Raw genomic sequence first — 20,702 nt, 5'->3', positions numbered from 1 at the left:
TGTTTGTGATCGGGCCAAACCTTGTTGTTCTCGGGCTAGCGGATTGTTGTTATCTTTGCCTATTCCAAAGAGGCCTTGGACTCACATCTCTATGGATTTTATTTCTGATCTCCCTGTTTCTCAGAAAATGTCTGTCATCTGGGTGGTGTGTGACCGTTTTTCAAAGATGGTTCATTTGGTGCCCTTGCCTAAGTTGCCGTCCTCTTCCGAGTTGGTTCCTCTGTTTTTTCAAAATGTGGTTCGCTTGCATGGTATTCCGGAGAATATCGTTTCTGACAGGGGGACCCAGTTCGTGTCTAGATTTTGGCGGGCGTTCTGTGCTAGGATGGGCATTGATTTGTCTTTTTCGTCTGCGTTCCATCCTCAGACTAATGGCCAGACTGAGCGAACTAATCAGACCTTGGAGACTTATTTGAGGTGTTTTGTGTCTGCGGATCAGGATGACTGGGTTGCCTTTTTGCCGTTGGCGGAGTTTGCCCTCAATAATCGGGCTAGTTCTGCCACTTTGGTTTCTCCTTTCTTTTGCAATTCGGGGTTTCATCCTCGCTTTTCTTCTGGTCAGGTGGAGTCTTCGGATTGTCCTGGAGTGGATACTGTGGTGGATAGGTTGCATCGGATTTGGGGACAGGTGGTGGACAATTTGGAGTTGTCCCAGGAGAAGACTCGGCATTTTGCTAACCGCCGTCGTCGTGTTGGTCCTCGTCTTCGTGTTGGGGACTTGGTGTGGTTGTCTTCTCGTTTTGTCCCTATGAGGGTTTCTTCTCCTAAGTTTAAGCCTCGGTTCATCGGCCCGTATAAGATTTTGGAGATTCTTAACCCTGTGTCCTTTCGATTGGACCTCCCGGCATCTTTTTCTATCCATAATGTCTTCCATCGGTCATTATTGCGCAGGTATGAGGTACCGGTTGTGCCTTCCGTTGAGCCTCCCGCTCCGGTGTTGGTTGAGGGTGAATTGGAGTACGTTGTGGAGAAGATCTTGGACTCCCGTGTTTCCAGACGGAAACTTCAGTATCTGGTCAAGTGGAAGGGCTACGGTCAGGAGGATAATTCTTGGGTGACAGCCTCTGATGTTCATGCCTCTGATTTGGTCCGTGCCTTTCATAGGGCTCATCCTGATCGCCCTGGTGGTTCTTGTGAGGGTTCGGTGCCCCCTCCTTGAGGGGGGGGTACTGTTGTGAATTTGGTTTTTGGGCTCCCCCGGTGGTCACTGGTGGTACTGGACTTGTGTGCTTCACTTTCTCTGTTCACCTGTTTCCATCAGGATATGGGAGTATCCTATTTAGCCTTGCTGCTCAGTTATTCTAGTGCCGGCCATCAATGTAACCAGAGCCTTTCTGTTGCATGTTCCTGCTTCTAGACTACTATCAGCTAAGTTGGACTCTTAGTCCTAAGTTTGTTTGCATTTTTGTTCCAGTTCACAGTTATGTTATGTTTCTGTAGCTGGAAGCTCTTGTGGGCCGAAATTACCACTCCGGTGTCATGAGTTGACACATGAGTCTTAAAGTAATTTCTGGATGGTATTTTAATAGGGTTTTCAGCTGACCGTGAAGTTCCCTATTGTATCTTCTTACTATCTAGTAAGCGGACCTCGCTTTGCTGAACCTACCTTCATACTGCGTATGTCTTTTCCTCTGAACTCACCGTCAATATATGTGGGGGGCTTCTGTCTCCTTTTTGGGGGAATTTCCCTAGAGGTAAGCCAGGTCTGTTTTTTCCTCTATTAGGGTTAGTTAGTTCTCCGGCTGGCGCTGGGCGTCTAGGGATAAAACGTAGGTACGTCACCCGGCCACTGTTAGTTGTGTGGTAGGTTTAGCTCATGGTCAGCTCGAGATTCCATCACCCAAGAGCTAGTCTGTTATTTAAGTTCTCTGACGTTCCCTTGCCATTGGGAATCATGACAGACTATAACAGCTAGTATAAAACATAAGGGCTTGCCAAGCATTTTAAGCTTTTTCAATAAAGGGATAGCACAACTCACTCCCCATAGGGATTGTGGAGTACTATTTTAGTGCTGAATCACATTGAGAATGGGAGTGGCAATCAAAAGATTCAAGTTGTACAGGGAAATTCTGTACCTGAATAGTGACTCAGGGTGACAGTCAATCAATTGATCTGACATAAACTACAGTAACAGCACTTTAACATCAGGCTTTCTTTATTCTTCACACTGCAAACAAGGAAGGCAACAATAAACCACATCAGTGCTAACTTTGCTAACTAAAAACAAAATCCTGAAACCAAGACTTGTGTGTTACAGTAAGTGTGCTTCCTGCATAGTTAGAAAGGAAAGACATAATTTTTTTTCATTTTTAAAGCCAAAAGAAAAATGTCCATAATCCACAAATTTAAACAAAACGGCCTACCTCACAAAGCATGTGAGATGTAAAAATGCATACTTCCTTGCAAGTCCAATATTAGACCCGTACATGCCACCCAAATATCGCTGTTGGTTACCACTGGTTACCATCTGCTTTCCCTAGCTAGATATGTTGAGGTCACATGGATGTTAATTAGGCTGTGTTTGCATTTAAGAGCTTAAAACGGATCAATTACAGTCCATTAGAACTCCGAGTGCAATATGTGTATTTTCTGGTCAATTAGAGAATTTTCAGCATTGCAATGAAAATTTTGTGGGAAATTCAGTAGAGCTGGTGAATTAAATTGTCAAAAGAACCCCCAAACTCTAGTTATATTCGATCCTTTTTTCCCAACATCTGAAAATGAGCATTAGCGAGCAAATGGTACATATTAGATGGTTGGCCATTCTCACCCGATTGGCAGATTCAGCCAATATTAATCTAATGTTTATGGTCACTAAATTAAGGATTTAGGTGAAGACATGTGCTTGTTTTTTCTACACCTCTCTTTATTTTGGGTTGGGAACAGCGTGAGGATGGAGGGGGTATGAGGGAGAGGGCACACTTGAGTCACTCTTTTTTGGAGGTGTGGGCCTTTTGCGTGTTACATTTTCTATTTTTCTTTCATTTGTTTTGCTGTATTTATCAATTAACAAAATTAGTGGATTTGATGACTTGATTACTGTTATCTGTATATACAGACAGGCAAAGACTGCACAAGTCATGTCTTCTCTGAATGATCCAAGCCCTATCTGAACGGGCAATTCCTTTTCTCATCATTACTGATGTCACAGGGTTCCCTAACAAATGTGTGAATGTAGACACAGTGCTTTTGCAGTTGGGAACACTGCTCTCAACATGTGCACTTTTTAGAAACAGGGAGTGAATGTTTTACTTTCCTGCTACAGTACAGAATCTGACTGTCAGTGTGACCCTCTATTTGCTGATAGCGCTGCCATGCATGCATTACCAGCTTTGTGGAGTAGGGCTCATGTCATTATTCCTTTCATTTCAGGTTGTGGGTGTAAAGTGGTTAATATTGGGGTAATGTATGTAGCAACATCGCTTCATTGTGTTGTACACAAAGTAGTCTATTGCAGTATATTTTTGCTAATTTTGCTGGCTTAAATGTGTACTTTTTGTACAGTTCTCAAGACAATTGTTTTTGTCATTGTAGACTGGATAATTATATACTGTCTATATGGTTGTTTTTATTTATTTATTTATTTATTAATTATGCATTGCTTATTTAGCACTAACATATTCTGCAGCATTTTACATGCATTATCATCTATCTATCTATCTATCTATCTATCTACCTATTATATATCTCATCTATTTATCTAACTATCTATTATCTTTCTGTCTATCTATCTATCCCATATCTATCTATTCATAGGTATCTAATATACAATTGCCTAGAATACTACTTCCTGCAATTTGTGCCAACTTCCGTGGCTTTGTCCGGAGCTAATGTCCGGAGCTAATGTCCGTAGCTAATGTCCGTAGCTAATGTCTGTAGCTAATGTCCGGAGCTAATGTCCGGAGATAAGTGACGTCACCAGTGTCCTACACCCAGGCAGAGCACAGTGGCCCCAGGCAGAGCACAGTGGCCCCAGGCAGAGCACAGGGGCCCCAGGCAGAACATGGGGCCCCAGGCAGAACACAGGGGCCCCAGGCAGAGCACAGGGGCCCCAGGCAGCATATGGGGCCCCAGGCAGAGCACAGGGGCCCCAGGCAGCATATGGGGCCCCAGGCAGAGCACAGTGGCCCCAGGCAGAGCACACACCAAATCGGAGGCCGAGGGGCCCCGCCAACCAAATCGGAGGCCGAGGAGCCCTGCCCACCAAATCGAAGGCCGAGCGGCCCTGCCCACCAAAGCGGAGGCCGAGGGGCCCGGCCCCGCCCACCAAAGCGGAGGCCGAGGGGCCCCGCCCTCCAAATCGGAGGCCGAGGGGCCCCGCCCACCAAATCGGAGGCCGAGGGTCCATACCATCCAAATCGGAGGCCGAGGGGCCCCGCCCACCAAATCGGAGGCCGAGGGGCCCCGTCCACCAAATCGGAGGCCGAGGGTCCCCGCCCACCAAATCGGAGGCCGAGGGGCCCCGCCCACCAAATCGGAGGCCGAGGGTCCCCGCCCACCAAATCGGAGGCCGAGGGGCCCCACCAACCAAATCGGAGGCCGAGGAGCCCCGCCCACCAAATCGAAGGTCGAGGGGCCCCGCCCACGAAAGCGGAGGCCGAGGGTCCCCGCACACCAAATCGGAGGCAGAGGGACCCCGCCCACCAAATCGGAGGCCGAGGGGCCCCGCCCACCAAAGCGGAGGCCGAGGGTCCCCGACCACCAAATCGGAGGCCGAGGGTCCCTGCCCACCAAATCGGAGGCCGAGGGTCCCCGCCCACCAAATCGGAGGACGAGGGTCCCCGCCCACCAAATCGGAGGCCGAGAGTCCCCACCCACCAAATTGAAGGCCCAGGGGCCCCGCCAACCAAATCGGAGGCCGAGGGGCTTCGCTAACCAAATCGGAGGCCGAGGAGCCCCGCCCACCAAATCGAAGGCCGAGGGGCCTGGCCCCGCCCACCAAAGCGGAGGCCGAGGGGCCTGGCCCCGCCCACCAAAGCGGAGGCCGAGGGGACCCGCCCACCACATTGGAGGCCGAGGGGCCCCGCCCACCAAATCGGAGGCCGAGGGGCCCCGCCCACCAAATCGGAGGCCGAGGGTCCCCGCCCACCAAATCGGAGGCCGAGGGTCCCCGCTCACCAAATCGGAGGCCGAGGGTCCCCGCCCACCAAATCGGAGGCCGAGGGTCCCCGCCCACCAAATCGGAGGCCGAGGGTCCCCGCCCACCAAATCGGAGGCCGAGGGGCCCCGCCAACCAAATCGGAGGCCGAGGGGCCCTGCCCACCAAATCGGAGGCCGAGGGTCCCCGCCCACCAAATCGGAGGCCGAGAGTCCCCGCCCACCAAATCGGAGGATAAGGGGCCCCGCCAACCAAATCGGAGGCCGAGGGGCCCCGCCAACCAAATCGGAGGCCGAGGAGCCCCGCCCAACAAATCGAAGGCTGAGCGGCCCCGCCCACCAAAGCGGAGGCCGAGGGGCCTGGCCCCGCCCACCAAAGCGGAGGCCGAGGGGCACCGACCACCACATCGGAGGCCGAGGGGCCCCGCCCACCAAATCGGAGGCCGAGGGGCCCCGCCCACCAAATCGGAGGCCGAGGGTCCCCACACACCAAATCGGAGGCCGAGGGTCCCCGCACACCAAATTGGAGGCCGAGGGTCCCCGCCCACCAAATCGGAGGCCGAGGGGCCCCGCCTACCAAATCGGAGGCCGAGGGTCCCCGCCACCAAATTGGAGGCCGAGGGTCCCCGCCCACCAAATCGGAGGCCGAGGGGCCCCGCCCACCACATTGGAGGCCGATGGGCCCCGCCCACCAAATCGGAGGCCGGGGGTCCCCACCCACCAAATCGGAGGCCGAGGGGCCCCGCCCACCACATCAGAGGCCGATGGGCCCCGCCCACCAAATCGGAGGCCGAGGGTCCCCACCCACCAAATCGGAGGCCGAGGGTCCCCGCCCACCAAATCAGAGGCTGAGGGTCCCCGCCCACCAAATCGGAGGCCGAGGGTCCACACCAACCAAATCGGAGGCCGAGGGGCCCCGCCCACCAAATCGAAGTCCGAGGGGCCCCGCCCACCAAAGCAGAGGCCGAGGGTCCCCGCACACCAAATCGGAGGCAGAGGGACCCCGCCCACCAAATCGGAGGCCGAGGGGCCCCGCCCACCAAAGCGGAGGCCGAGGGTCCCCGACCACCAATCGGAAGCCGAGGGTCCCTGCCCACCAAATCGGAGGCCGAGGGTCCCCGCCCACCAAATCGGAGGCCGAGGGTCCCCACCCACCAAATCGGAGGCCGAGAGTCCCCGCCCACCAAATCGGAGGCCAAGGGGCCCCGCCAACCAAATCGGAGGCTGAGGGGCCCCGCCAAGCAAATCGAGGCCGAGGAGCCCCGCCCACCAAATCGAAGGCCGAGCGGCCCCGCCCACCAAAGCGGAGGCCGAGGGGCCCGGCCACGCCCACCAAAGCGGAGGCCGAGGGGCCCCGCCCACCACATCGGAGGCCGAGTGGCCCCGCCCACCAAATCGGAGGCCGAGGGTCCCCACCCACCAAATCGGAGGCCGAGGGTCCCCGCCCACCAAATCGGAGGCCGAGGGTCCCCGCCCACCAAATTGGAGGCCGAGGGTCCCCGCCCACCAAATTGGAGGCCGAGGGTCCCCGCCCACCAAATCGGAGGCCGAGGGGCCCCACCAACCAAATTGGAGGCCGAGGGGCCCCGCCCACCAAATATGAGGCTGAGGGGCCCCGCCCACCAAATCGGAGGCCGAGGGGCCCCGCCCACCAAATCGGAGGCCGAGGGGCCCCGCCCACCAAATCGGAGGCCGAGGGGCCCCGCCCACCAAATCGGAGGCCGAGGGTCCCCGCCCACCAAATCGGAGGCCGAGGGGCCCCGCCAACCAAATCGGAGGCTGAGGGGCCCCGCCCACCAAATCGGAGGCCGAGGGTCCCCGCCCACCAAATCGGAGGCCGAGAGTCCCCGCCCACCAAATCGGAGGCCGAGGGTCCCCACCCACCAAATCGGAGGCCGAGGGGCCCCGCCAACCAAATCTGAGGCCGAGGGGCCCCGCCAACCAAATCGAAGGCCGAGGAGCCCCGCCCAACAAATCGAAGGCCGAGGGGCCCCGCCCACCAAATCGGAGGCTGAGGGGCCCCGCCCACCACATTAGAGGCCGAGGGGCCCCACCCACCAAATCGGAGGCCGAGGGGCCCCGCCCACCACATCAGAGGCCAATGGGCCCCGCCCACCAAATCAGAGGCCGAGGGTCCCCGCCCACCAAATCGGAGGCCGAGGGTCCCCACCCACCAAATCGGAGGCCGAGGGTCCCCGCCCACCAAATCGGAGGCCGAGGGTCCCCGCCCACCAAATCGGAGGCCGAGGGTCCACACCAACCAAATCGGAGGCCGAGGGGCCCCGCCCACCAAATCGAAGGCCGAGGGGCCCCGCCCACCAAAGCAGAGGCCGAGGGTCCCCGCACACACCAAATCGGAGGCAGAGGGACCCCGCCCACCAAATCGGAGGCCGAGGGGCCCCGCCCACCAAAGCGGAGGCCGAGGGTCCCCGACCACCAAATCGGAAGCCGAGGGTCCCGGCCCACCAAATCGGAGGCCGAGGGTCCCCGCCCACCAAATCGGAGGCCGAGGGTCCCCACCCACCAAATCGGAGGCCGAGAGTCCCCGCCCACCAAATCGGAGGCCAAGGGGCCCCGCCAACCAAATCGGAGGCCGAGGGGCCCCGCCAAGCAAATCGGAGGCCGAGGAGCCCCGCCCACCAAATCGAAGGCTGAGCGGCCCCGCCCACCAAAGCGGAGGCCGAGGGGCCCGGCCCCGCCCACCAAAGCGGAGGCCGAGGGGCCCCGCCCACCACATCAGAGGCCGAGGGGCCCCGCCCACCAAATCGGAGGCCGAGAGTCCCCACCCACCAAATCGGAGGCCGAGGGTCCCCGCCCACCAAATCGGAGGCCGAGGGTCCCCGCCCACCAAATTGGAGGCCGAGGGTCCCCGCCCACCAAATTTGACGGGAGGGGCCCCGCCCACCAAATCGGAGGCCGAGGGGCCCCGCCAACCAAATCGGAGGCCGAGGGGCCCCACCCACCAAATCGGAGGCTGAGGGGCCCCGCCCACCAAATCGGAGGCCGAGGGTCCCCGCCCATCAAATCGGAGGCCGAGGTGCCCCGCCAACCAAATCGGAGGCTGAGGGGCCCCGCCCACCAAATCGGAGGCTGAGGGTCCCCGCCCACCAAATCGGAGGCCGAGAGTCCCCGCCCACCAAATCGGAGGATAAGGGGCCCCGCCAACCAAATCGGAGGCCGAGGGGCCCCGCCCACCAAATCAAAGGCCGAGGAGCCCCGCCCAACAAATCGAAGGCCGAGGGGCCCCGCCCACCAAATCGGAGGCCGGGGGTCCCCGCCCACCAAATCAGAGGCCGAGGGGCCCCGCCCACCACATCGGAGGCCGATGGGCCCCGCCCACCAAATCAGAGGCCGAGGGTCCCCGCCCACCAAATCGGAGGCCGAGGGGCCCCCCCATGAAATCGGAGACCGAGGGTCCCCGCCCATCAAATCGGAGGCCGAGGGTCCACACCAACCAAATCGGAGGCCGAGGGGCCCCGCCCACCAAATTGAAGGCCGAGGGGCCCCGCCCACCAAAGCGGAGGCCGAGGGTCCCCGCACACCAAATCGGAGGCAGAGGGACCCCGCCCACCAAATCGGAGGCCGAGGGGCTCCGCCCACCAAAGCGGAGGCCGAGGGTCCCCGACCACCAAATCGGAGGCCGAGGGTCCCTGCCCACCAAATCGGAGGCCGAGGGTCCCCGCCCACCAAATCGGAGGCCGAGAGTCCCTGCCCACCAAATCGGAGGCCGAGGGTCCCCGCCAACCAAATCGGAGGCCGAGGGGCCCCGCCAACCAAATCGGAGGCCGAGGAGCCCCGCCCACCAAATCGAAGGCCGAGCGGCCCCGCCCACCAAAGCGGAGGCCGAGGGGCCCGGCCCCGCCCACCAAAGCGGAAGCCGAGGGGCCCCGCCCACCACATCGGAGGCCGAGGGGCCCCGCCCACCAAAGCGGAGGCCGAGGGGCCTCGCCCACCAAATCGGAGGCCGAGGGTCCCCACCCACCAAATCGGAGGCCGAGGGTCCCCGCCCACCAAATCGGAGGCCGAGGGTCCCCGCCCACCACATCGGACGCCGATGGTCCCCGCCCACCAAATCGGAGGCCGAGGGTCCCCGCCCACCAAATCGGAGGCCGAGAGTCCCCGCCCACCAAATCGGAGGCCGAGGGGCCCCACCAACCAAATCGGAGGCCGAGGGGCCCCGCCCACCAAATCGGAGGCCGAGGGTCCCTGCCCACCAAATCGGAGGCCGAGGGGCCCCGCCAACCAAATCGGAGGCCGAGGGGCCCCGCCCACCAAATCGGAGGCCGAGAGGCCCCGCCCACCAAATCGGAGGACGAGGGGCCCCACCAACCAAATCGGAGGCCGAGGAGCCCTGCCCACCAAAAGTAAGTACGGCCCCAAAAGTAAGTGCGCCCCCGGGTGCAAAAGTAAGTGCGCCCCCGGGTGCAAAAGTAAGTGCGCCCCCGGGTGCAAAAGTAAGTGCGCCCCCGGGTGCAAAAGTAAGTGCGCCCCCGGGTGCAAAAGTAAGTGCGCCCCCGGGTGCAAAAGTAAGTGCGCCCCCGGGTGCAAAAGTAAGCGCGCCCCCGGCCCCGGGTGCAAAAGTAAGCGCACCCCCCAGTCCCGTGTGTGAAAAGTGCTGCTGTAAAGCTGGTAGCGCTGTTCAAGCACCATGTATTTCCTTCAGGAAATGCCCATCTAATATATAATTGCCTAGAATACTACTTCCTGCAATTTGTGCCAACTTCCGTGGCTTTGTCCGGAGCTAATGTCCGGAGATAATGTCCGGAGCTAATGTCCGGAGATAATGTCCGGAGCTAATGTCCGGAGCTAATGTCCGGAGATAAGTGACGTCACCAGTGTCCTACACCCAGGCAGAGCACAGGGGCCCCAGGCAGCATATGGGGCCCCAGGCAGAGCACAGGGGCCCCAGGCAGCATATGGGGCCCCAGGCAGAGCACAGTGGTCCCAGGCGAGCACAGGGGCCCCAGGCAGCCTATGGGGCCCAAGGCAGAGCACAGTGGCCCCAGGCAGAGCACAGGGGCCCCAGGCAGCATATGGGGCCCCAGGCAGAGCACAGTGGCCCCAGGCAGAGCACAGGGGCCCCAGGCAGAACATGGGGCCCCAGGCAGAGCACAGGGGCCCCAGGCAGAGCACAGGGGCCCCAGGCAGCATATGGGGCCCCAGGCAGAGCACAGGGGCCCCAGGCAGAGCACAGGGTCCCCAGGCAGCATATGGGGCCCCAGGCAGAGCACAGGGGCCCCAGGCAGCATATGGGGCCCCAGGCAGAGCACAGTGGCCCCAGGCAGAGCACAGGGGCCCCAGGCAGAACATGGGGCCCCAGGCAGAGCACAGGGGCCCCAGGCAGAGCACAGGGGCCCCAGGCAGCATATGGGGCCCCAGGGAGAGCACAGGGGCCCCAGGCAGCATATGGGGCCCCAGGCAGAGCACAGTGGCCCCAGGCAGCATATGGGGCCCCAGGCAGAGCACAGTGGCCCCAGGCAGAGCACAGGGGCCCCATGCAGCATATGGGGCCCCAGGCAGAGCACAGTGGTCCCAGGCAGAGCACAGGGGCCCCAGGCAGCTTATGGGGCCCCAGGCAGAACATGGGGCCCCAGGCAGAGCACAGTGGCCCCAGGCAGAGCACAGGGGCCCCAGGCAGAACATGGGGCCCCAGGCAGAGCACAGGGGCCCCAGGCAGAGCACAGGGGCCCCAGGCAGCATATGGGGCCCCAGGCAGAGCACAGTGGTCCCAGGCAGAGCACAGGGGCCCCAGGCAGCCTATGGGGCCCAAGGCAGAGCACAGTGGCCCCAGGCAGAGCACAGGGGCCCCAGGCAGCATATGGGGCCCCAGGCAGAGCACAGTGGCCCCAGGCAGAGCACAGGGGCCCCAGGCAGAACATGGGGCCCCAGGCAGAGCACAGGGGCCCCAGGCAGCATATGGGGCCCCAGGCAGAGCACAGGGGCCCCAGGCAGAGCACAGGGTCCCCAGGCAGCATATGGGGCCCCAGGCAGAGCACAGGGGCCCCAGGCAGCATATGGGGCCCCAGGCAGAGCACAGTGGCCCCAGGCAGAGCACAGGGGCCCCAGGCAGCCTATGGGGCCCCAGGCAGAGCACAGTGGCCCCAGGCAGAACATGGGGCCCCAGGCAGAGCACAGGGGCCCCAGGCAGAGCACAGGGGCCCCAGGCAGCATATGGGGCCCCAGGCAGAGCACAGTGGTCCCAGGTAGAGCACAGGGGCCCCAGGCAGCCTATGGGGCCCCAGGCAGAGCACAGGGGCCCCACGCAGCATATGGGGCCCCAGGCAGAGCACAGGGGCCCCAGGCAGCATATGGGGCCCCAGGCAGAGCACAGTGGCCCCAGGCAGAGCACAGGGGCCCCAGGCAGAACATGGGGCCCCAGGCAGAGCACAGGGGCCCCAGGCAGAGCACAGGGGCCCCAGGCAGCATATGGGGCCCCAGGCAGAGCACAGGGGCCCCAGGCAGCATATGGGGCCCCAGGCAGAGCACAGCGATATTTTGGACCACTGTGCGGTGTTTCAGACCCCCTGTGTGATGTCTGGGGCCCTGTTCTTAAGTATATTAAAGATTAAAGTAACGTATATTAAAGTATATTATAGATCAAATTTGACACGTTTATGAGCACCATTGAGTGATATACTCAAGAATGACATCATTTTTCAACATTTTATGGTTTCAAACTGTAAACACTCAGAGTTTTTTTTACTTCAACCAGAAAACCTTAACGGTTCATAAAAAACTTGACTGTTCAGGATATGATAAAAGTCATAGTATTCTGAATCTTTAACTTATAAAGATACCTTTACATGGGGTGATTATTGGTTCCAGAGAGGCTTTCGGCCGATAATCGTACACATGGCTGGTGACAGGACAATACAATATAAACGTTCAAAGGTAAACACTGATAACATTAAAATCTAATATATAATTGCCTAGAATACTACTTCCGGCAATTTGTGCCAACTTCCGTGGCTTTGTCCGGAGATAATGTCCGGAGATAAGTGACGTCACCAGCGTCCTACACCCGCTCAGGGTGGACAAAGATATATGCCTTCGTGGTGCGCGGCACTTTTCTGATTGGTTGCCGCCTGCCGTGAGCGACCAATCAGAAATGTGCCGTACTGTCAAGAATTGTCAAGAGCTGGTGAGTGCAGCCATTTTTTGTTCTTTCTTACTATTATTTATTAATTGTATTATTCTTACATTTGAATAAATAAAGTATATATGGATTCTAGACTCCCGATTCTTTAGAATCGGGCTGCCATCTAGTAAATAATAAAAAAAGAAAAAAGGAGGCAGCACTCTAATAAATGTTGAAAAAGTGGACTTTATTAGCCCATATGGTTTATTAGCCCATATATCTTTCTCAAGCAGGCTTGAGAAAGGCTAGTCACAGCTGAAACATTGCACGCCATATGGGTTAACAAAGTCCACTTTTTTCTTCATTTATTGGAGTGCTGCCTCCTTTTTTCTTTTTTATTATTTATACAAATTAATATTTGTTTGGAGGGCCCTGCTCCCTGAATTCTTCTATACGGTGCTGTTCCATTTTTTCTTCTATCTATCTATCTATCTATCTATCTATCTATCTATCTATCTATCTATCTATCTATCGTGAATAACTTTGAATCATTTAATGCCATTTTCTCATTTCATCATTTGAGTGGTATTTCTTAAGCAGCATTTTACCTTTCTGAAAATACAATACAATGCAAATGCAGACCTGAGTAACCATTCATGCCCAGAGCACAGGCTGCTATGGATTCTCTGCTGGATGAAGAGGAGAGTAGGAGGACATGAGTTCCTACTATAATCAACCTTTGCAAGCACTCTTTTTGAAACCCATAATAAAGGTCTTTTGTAGCATACACTATACAATAAAAGGAAATAAGCTAATTTTACGTTAGTTTCCCTTTAACATTTCAGTCACTAGTACTGAAAACAGCAAAATAGAATAAAAATAAACGGTAATTAACAAGGAATTGAACAAAAATATGAACTGAAGCTAAAAACACAATTATCCCCGGTGTGAATAAAAATGTAAAGTGAACAATAGATCCATTTCCTATTAAACATGATAAATAGGAAGAATATATTTAAACGTGCATATTCTAGCCCACACAATAAAGCCAATGCTTTGTAAAGATGTAAAAAGAATCCAAGTGTACAAAATGAAATGACAATGAAATACCTTTCCAACAAAGAATGGAATGCGGTAAAAAGCATACTATCTTTATCTTTTCAAAACTACATGTATATGAAAGAAAAGTAAATTACCCCAATTTGTTAGAATTAAAACAAGAACATTGACAGATTCAATATCTCCCAAAAAAAGACTTACAAACAATTGCACATCACTTTCGTCCTCATTGTTCTTTTCTTTACTTTTATCTTCTCTTACTTCATGATTGTTGTCTTCAGAAAAATCATCATGTGGACAAATTATTCTGGGAATATATTTCTCTGGAACAGAAATATATTTAAAAAAAATGGTTTCAGTTAAAAAGACAAAGAACATATTATAGCTAGGTATGTGATTAGTATTGGTGAAATATTTCATTCAAATATCACCTGTTGTTTCAGGATTTTCTCCCTCAAATTCATCCAAATCTTCATTTTCTTTGCTGTGCAAAAAAAGATGAACAGCCAATTAATGAAAATCCATAAACCTGATCCATGTGTATGCAGATAAATAAATATTTATTGATATTAATATGCTTGTTAATTGCTGCTAGTGTATATGTAATTATGAAAATGTGATTCATGTAATCATCAATGACATCCAATCATATGTAAAACTTTCAAGAGATTGTAGAGAGTGAGAAAATGCTAAATCTTCTGATAGCTAAAATCTAGCTAATTGTCTGCAGGCATTTTTCTCATTTGTCTTATTAATGATTGCCAACCAATGCATGTCATATGCAGCATTCCTCAAAAGTAGGGGTAGAAATTGATTTGCAGCTAATAAATTCAGGAGGATCTCAATACTGGGAAACTTGTATGATCATAAGAGCTTACCCTTTAGCGGAGAAAGATAGAGCGAGTGTGAAAACCTCACTGACCTTAAGAGCTTACACTTTACAAGCGAAAGAGAAAAAGGACCTCATTGACCATAAGAACTTCACCTTTAAAGGAAAGAGAGCACCCCACTGACCATAGGAGCTTACACTCTACAGAAGAGAGAGATAACTTCACTGATCAGAAGAACATACACTAAACAGGTGAGTTAGAGGACCCCACTGACCATAAGAGCTTACAAACTACAAATGAGAGAGACAATTCAGTTGACCATAAGGGCTTACAATCTACAGAAGAGAAAGAGTTAGCTTCTGACTCTAGAGATGGAAAACGTTTGCTGTACAAACTCTGACCCACCTGGAACCGCTGATCTATGATGGCCCAGGTACTGACCACCACTACACTATGTATGATAATATCACTGGCCAACAGTGAAAATGTTTCTGAAATGAAAATAGCTGGTTTGTAATAATTTTAGCATCCTAAAAACGAATATGTTACTTAAAAATCATTATTAGCTCTTGTTGCTGAGATACAGGTCATTTAAGATTATTATGCAGGAAAATAGGGAAATTTTGAATTTTCAACAAATGTGTATTGGTAAACCTGATTACAGACCTGTTGAACCAATGTCAGCCATTTTATAAATTGTGTCTGCATAGTTTGTACTAATTGAAGTCTCTTTCTCTTGTTGCAGTAATTTTGTGGAGAGAATTTACACTTTGAAAATGCCTCGTAAATGTGCAAATATTGTTAACAATTTTTGTTACGTGTGTGGTTATGTGACATTTGCCAACCAAAGAAGACCAATTACTCCACTTGTGAAGACTGCTTACCATCATTACTTTGCTTATACGTGGCACTTAAATACGTGGCACTTATACGTGGCACTTAAATACGTGGCACTTATATACGTGGCATTTTGAGACCTATAATTTTTCCACATTTTGGTCCACAGAGTCATGTGAGGTCTTGTTTTTTGCGGGACGAGTTGACGTTTTTATTGGTAACATTTTCGGACACGTGACCATTTTTTATCACTTTTTATTCCGTTTTTTGTGAGGCAGAATAACCAAAAACCAGCTATTCATGAATTTCTTTATACCGTTCTGCGTTTGGTAAAATTGATAAAGCAGTTTTATTCGTCGGGTCAGTACGATTACAGCGATACCTCATTTATATCTTTTTTTTATGTTTTGGCGCTTTTATACGATAAAAACTATTTTATAGAAAAAATAATTATTTTGGCATCGCTTTATTCTGAGGACTATAACTTTTTTATTTTTTTGTTGATGATGCTGTATGGCGGCTTGTTTTTTGCGGGACAAGATGACGTTTTCAGCGGTACCATGGTTATTTATATCCATCTTTTTGATCGCGTGTTATTCCACTTTTTGTTCGGCGGTATGGTAATAAAGCGTTGTTTTTTGCCTCGTTTTTTTTTTTTTTTTCTTACGGTGTTTACTGAAGGGGTTAACTAGTGGGACAGTTTTATAGGTTGGGTCGTTACGGACGCGGCGATACTAAATATGTGTACTGTACTGTGCAATTTATACTCTTGTAATGAATTCTTCTCGCTACCTACAGCACATACTTCCATGGCGTGTATCTAAAAAACGAGAGCTAATTAAACAATTCTGTGGGTATATTTGAGTTTCTCGACCCAAAATTAGTAATATTTGCCTATTTTCATCAAAGAAACATAAAAAAAGTTGTTTTTTGTTGGCCTGTGAATTGGATGCTCATCTCTACTATAAACATTTAGTGTTAGTCATATTCCCATTCTTGAATTTTCCATGTGACAGAAGCAAACATTAATGCATGTTGTGTCTGATGACGTTAAGTGAGCGTCAGACTTTAATAACATCTTGGATAGCTTCAGGAGGCGATTATCAATAGAGTACTAAAGGTACCTCCACACTAAACGACTTTGCAACGATAACGATAGCGATCCGTGACGTTGCAGCATCCTGGATAGCGATATCGTTGTGTTTGACACGCAGCAGTGATCTGGATCCTGCTGTGATATCGCTGGTCGTTGCTGAAAGTCCAGAAGTTTATTTGGTCGTCAGATCGGCATGTATCATAGTGTATGACAGCAAAAGCAACAATGCCAGCAATGTTTTACAATGGTAACCAGGGTAAATATCGGGTTACTAAGCGCAGGGCCGCGCTTAGTATCCCGATATTTACCCTGGTTACCATTGTAAATGTAAAAAAAAAACACTACATACTCACCTTCTGATGTCCGTCAGGTCCCTGGCCGTCTGCTTCCCGCACTGACTGTGAGCGCTGGCCGGCCGTAAAGCACAGCACAGCGGTGACGTCACCGCTGTGCTCTGCTTTTCCTTTACGGCCGGCCGGAGCTCACAGTCAGTGCGGGAAGCTGACGGCGAGGGACCTGACGGACATCAGAAGGTGAGTATGTACTGTTTTTTTTTTACATTTACAATGGTAACCAGGGTAAACATCGGGTTACTAAGCGCGGCCCTGCGCTTAGTAACCCGATGTTTACCCTGGTTACCCGGGGACTTAGGCATCGTTGGTCGCTGGAGAGCTGTCTGTGTGACAGCTCTCCAGCGACCACACAACGACGAAACAGCGACGCTGCAGCGATCGGCATCGTTGTCGATATCGCTGCAGCGTCGCTTAATGTGACGGTACCTTTAGTCTCACATGCAAGTCAGTCTAGTTAATCTGTGTAACTCAACCCCCACCACTGATTGGCATCTTGCTGACAATACACAGTGTACACACGAAGCTACCAATCAGGGGAGTGGGCAGGGCTGTACACAGCTCAGCATTCTAAGCACTGCTTCATCAACAGCAAAGAAAACATTCTATCAATATGGCTCCAAGCAGTTCAGTAGCTGATACGTCACTGCAATCAGGGTTTTGGCACTACATCATGTACCTCTCAGACTACATGGCAAAAACTTGATGATAGAGTCCCTTTAAAGAAATTTAGATTTTTATCACTTGTGGTTAACTAGGACTTGTTTCTTTTCTTTCCTGTACCATACTTACAATCCATAATTGCATGGGCATATTAATTTTTTCAACGTTACTATGAATTATAATAAACAATTTAGTGTAGTCTTCTCCATAATGTTAATCAAACTAAAGCTTTAATCAAAAAAATTTGAAAATGTATAAATAAAAATCTTTTGACGTTATAGTAATGTTAATTGATCCCATAGTCCTCTATTTTTATAGAGGCAGGAAATATTTCAACAAATATTTTTAACATAATCCATTATGGTAGGTGCCATATACACTATGTGCAGAATTATTAGGCAAGTAGTATTTTAGAGGATTATTTTTATTATTGATCAACAACTATGTTCTCAATCAATCCAAAAGACTCATAAATATCAAAGCTTAATCTTTTTGGAAGTTGGAGTGGTTTTTTTTTTAGATTTGGCTAACTTAGGAGGATATCTGTTTGTGCAGGTAACTATTACTGTGCAGAATTATTAGGCAACTTAATAATAACCAAATATATTCCTATCTCACTTGTTTATTTTCACCAGGTAAACCAATATCACTGCACAAAATTTAGAAATAAACATTTCTGACATGCAAAAACAAAACCCCAAAAAATTAGTGACCAATATAGCCACCTTTCTTTATGGTGACACTCAACAGCCTTCCATCCATAGATTTTGTCAGTTGCTGCTTGATCTGTTTACGATCAACATTGCGTGCAGCAGCCACCACAGCCTCCCAGACACTGTTCCGAGAGGTGTACTGTTTTCCCTCCCTGTAGCTCTCACATTTTATGAGGGACCACAGGTTCTCTATGGAGTTCAGATAAGGTGAACAAGGGGGCCATGTCATTATTTTTTCTTCTTTGAGACCTTTACTGGCCAGCCACGCTGTGGAGTAGTTGGAGGCATGTGATGGAGCATAGTCCTGCATGAAAATCATGTTATTCTTGAACGATACTGACTTCTTCCTGTACCACTGCTTGAAGAAGTTGTCTTCCAGAAACTGGCAGTAGGTCTGGTAGTTGACCTTCACTCCATCCTCAACCCGAAAAGGTCCCACAGGTTCATCTTTGATGATACCAGCCCATACCAGTACCCCACCTCCACCTTGCTGGCATCTGAGTCGGAGTGGAGCTCTCTGCCCTTTACTGATCCAGCCTCTGGCCCATCAAGAGTCACTCTCATTTCATTAGTCCATTAAACCTTTGAAAAGTCAGTCTTAAGATATTTCTTGGCCCAGTTCATGGGCAGTTATTTTGCGCCTTTTTTGCCCAACACGCTTCTTGCGACCCTGTTGGCTATTTGCCATGAAACGCTTGATTGTTCGGTGATCACGCTTCAAAAGTTTGGCAATTTCAAGACTGCTGCATCCCTCTGCAAGACATCTCACAATTTTGGACATTTCAGAGCCCGTCAAATCTCTCTTCTGACTAGTGTTGAGCATTCCGATACCGCAAGTATCGGGTATCGGCCGATACTTGCGGGTATCGGAATTCCGATACCGAGATCCGATACTTTTGTGGTATCGGGTATCGGTATCGAAACAACATTAATGTGTAAAAGAAAGAATTAAAATAAAAAATATTGCTATACTCACCTCTCCGACACAGCCTGGACCTCACCGAGGGAACCGGCAGCGTTGTTTGCTTAAAATGCGCGCTTTTCCTTCCTTCCGTGACGTCACGGCTTCTGATTGGTCGCTTGCCGCCCATGTGGCCGCGACGCGACCAATCACAGCAAGCCGTGATGTAATTTTCAGGTCCTTCTAGGCATTCAGTATTTTAAAATTACGTTCTGGCTTGTGATTGGTCGCGTCGCGGTCACATGGGCGACGCGACCAATCACAAGCCGTGACGTCACGGGAGGCAGGAGACGCGCGCATTTTAAAATGCGCGCGTGTCCAGCCTCCCGTGACGTCACGGCTTGTGATTGGTCGCGTCACCCATGTGACCGCGACGCGACCAATCACAAGCCAGAACGTAATTTTAAAATCCTGAAGGACCTGAAATTACGTCACGGCTTGCTGTGATTGGTTGCGTCGCGGCCACATGGGCAACGCGACCAATCACAAGCCGGGACGTCACGGGAGGCAGGAGACGCGCGCATTTTAAAATGCGCGCGTCTCCTGCCTCCCGTGACGTCACGGCTTGTGATTGGTCGCGTCGCCCATGTGACCGCGACGCGACCAATCACAAAGCCGGAACGTAATTTTAAAATACTGAATGCCAAGAAGGACCTGAAAATTACGTCACGGCTTGCTGTGATTGGTCGCGTCGCGGCCACATGGGCGGCAAGCGACCAATCAGAAGCCGTGACGTCACGGAAGGAAGGAAAAGCGCGCATTTTAAGCAAGCAACACTGCCGGTTCCCTTGGTGAGGTGAGTATAGCAATATTTTTTATTTTAATTCTTTATTTTACACATTAATATGGTTCCCAGGGCCTGAAGGAGAGTTTCCTCTCCTTCAGACCCTGGGAACCATCAGGAATACCGTCCAATACTTGAGTCCCATTGACTTGTATTGGTATCGAGTATCGGTATCGGATTGGATCCGATACTTTGCCGGTATCGGCCGATACTTTCCGATACCGATACTTTCAAGTATCGGACGGTATCGCTCAACACTACTTCTGACCCATTTTGCCAAAGGAAAGGAAGTTGCCTAAAAATTAAGCACACCTTTTATAGGGTTTTGATGTCATTAGACAACACCCCTCCTCATTACAGTGATGCACATCACCTGATTTACTTAATTGGTAGTTGGCTCTCAAGCCTGAACAGCTTGGAGTAGGACAACATGTATTAAAAGTATCATGTGATCAAAATACAACTTGCCTACTAATTCTGCACATAATGTAGACAAGAAGTGATGAGGGTCAAAAGTAGAAATAAAATAATCATCTTTATTAAGCTACAAATATAAAAACAGAATTAAAAAGACAGGACAGAAGGGCCTCCAACTGGTGGGGAAAGTGAGCAGCAGCAAAAATTGATAAACTGCACAATAAGACATAGAGCTAATCCTCAAGCATATACACTGCTAAAAAAAATAAAGGGAACACTTAAACAACAGAATATAACTCCAAGTAAATCAAACTTCTGTGAAATCAAACTGTCCACTTAGTAAGCAACACTGTTTGACAATCAATTTCACATGCTGTTGTGCAAATGGAATAGTCAACATATGGAAATTATTGCCAATTATCAAGACACACTCAATAAAGGAGTGGTTCTGCAGGTGGGGACCAGAGACCACATCTCAGTACCAATGCTTTCTGGCTGATGTTTTGGTCACTTTTGAATGTTGGTTGTGCTTTCATACTCATGATAGCATGAGATGGACTCTACAACCCACACAAGTGGCTCAGGTAGTGCAGCTCATCTATCTATCTGCTGCCTGAAACATTCAGCATGACCGGTTTGGCAGTGGGTCAGTAATGGTGTGGGGTGGTATTTCTTTGGAGGGCTGCACAGCCCTCCATGTGCTCACCAGAGGTAGCCTGACTGCCATTAGGTACCGAGATGAGATCCTCAGACCCCTTGTGAGACCATATGCTGGTTCGGTTGGCCCTGGGTTCCTGCTAATGCAGGACAAGGCCAG

The 20,702-nt window shown here is 51.6% G+C and overlaps 1 protein-coding gene across 1 annotated transcript in view; it reads right to left on the bottom strand.

The window, feature by feature from the left end:
- The window catches only part of PPP1R3A (protein phosphatase 1 regulatory subunit 3A), a 209,052-nt gene that overhangs the window by 96,463 nt on the left and 91,887 nt on the right, over positions 1–20,702 (bottom strand). Inside the window, exons 2-3 of the mRNA XM_077265052.1 lie at positions 13,666–13,718; positions 13,436–13,557 (exon numbers count right to left, since the gene is read on the bottom strand). Of these exons, the coding sequence (XP_077121167.1) occupies positions 13,436–13,557; positions 13,666–13,718 (175 nt within the window). The remainder of the gene's footprint in view (positions 1–13,435; positions 13,558–13,665; positions 13,719–20,702) is intronic.

The sequence above is a fragment of the Ranitomeya variabilis genome, chromosome 5 (genome assembly GCF_051348905.1).
Source record: "Ranitomeya variabilis isolate aRanVar5 chromosome 5, aRanVar5.hap1, whole genome shotgun sequence".
In the NCBI taxonomy this organism is placed as follows: Eukaryota; Metazoa; Chordata; class Amphibia; order Anura; family Dendrobatidae; genus Ranitomeya; species Ranitomeya variabilis.
The sequence above is the reverse complement of the archived record's forward strand: the minus strand, read 5'-3'. Positions and strand labels throughout refer to the sequence as shown.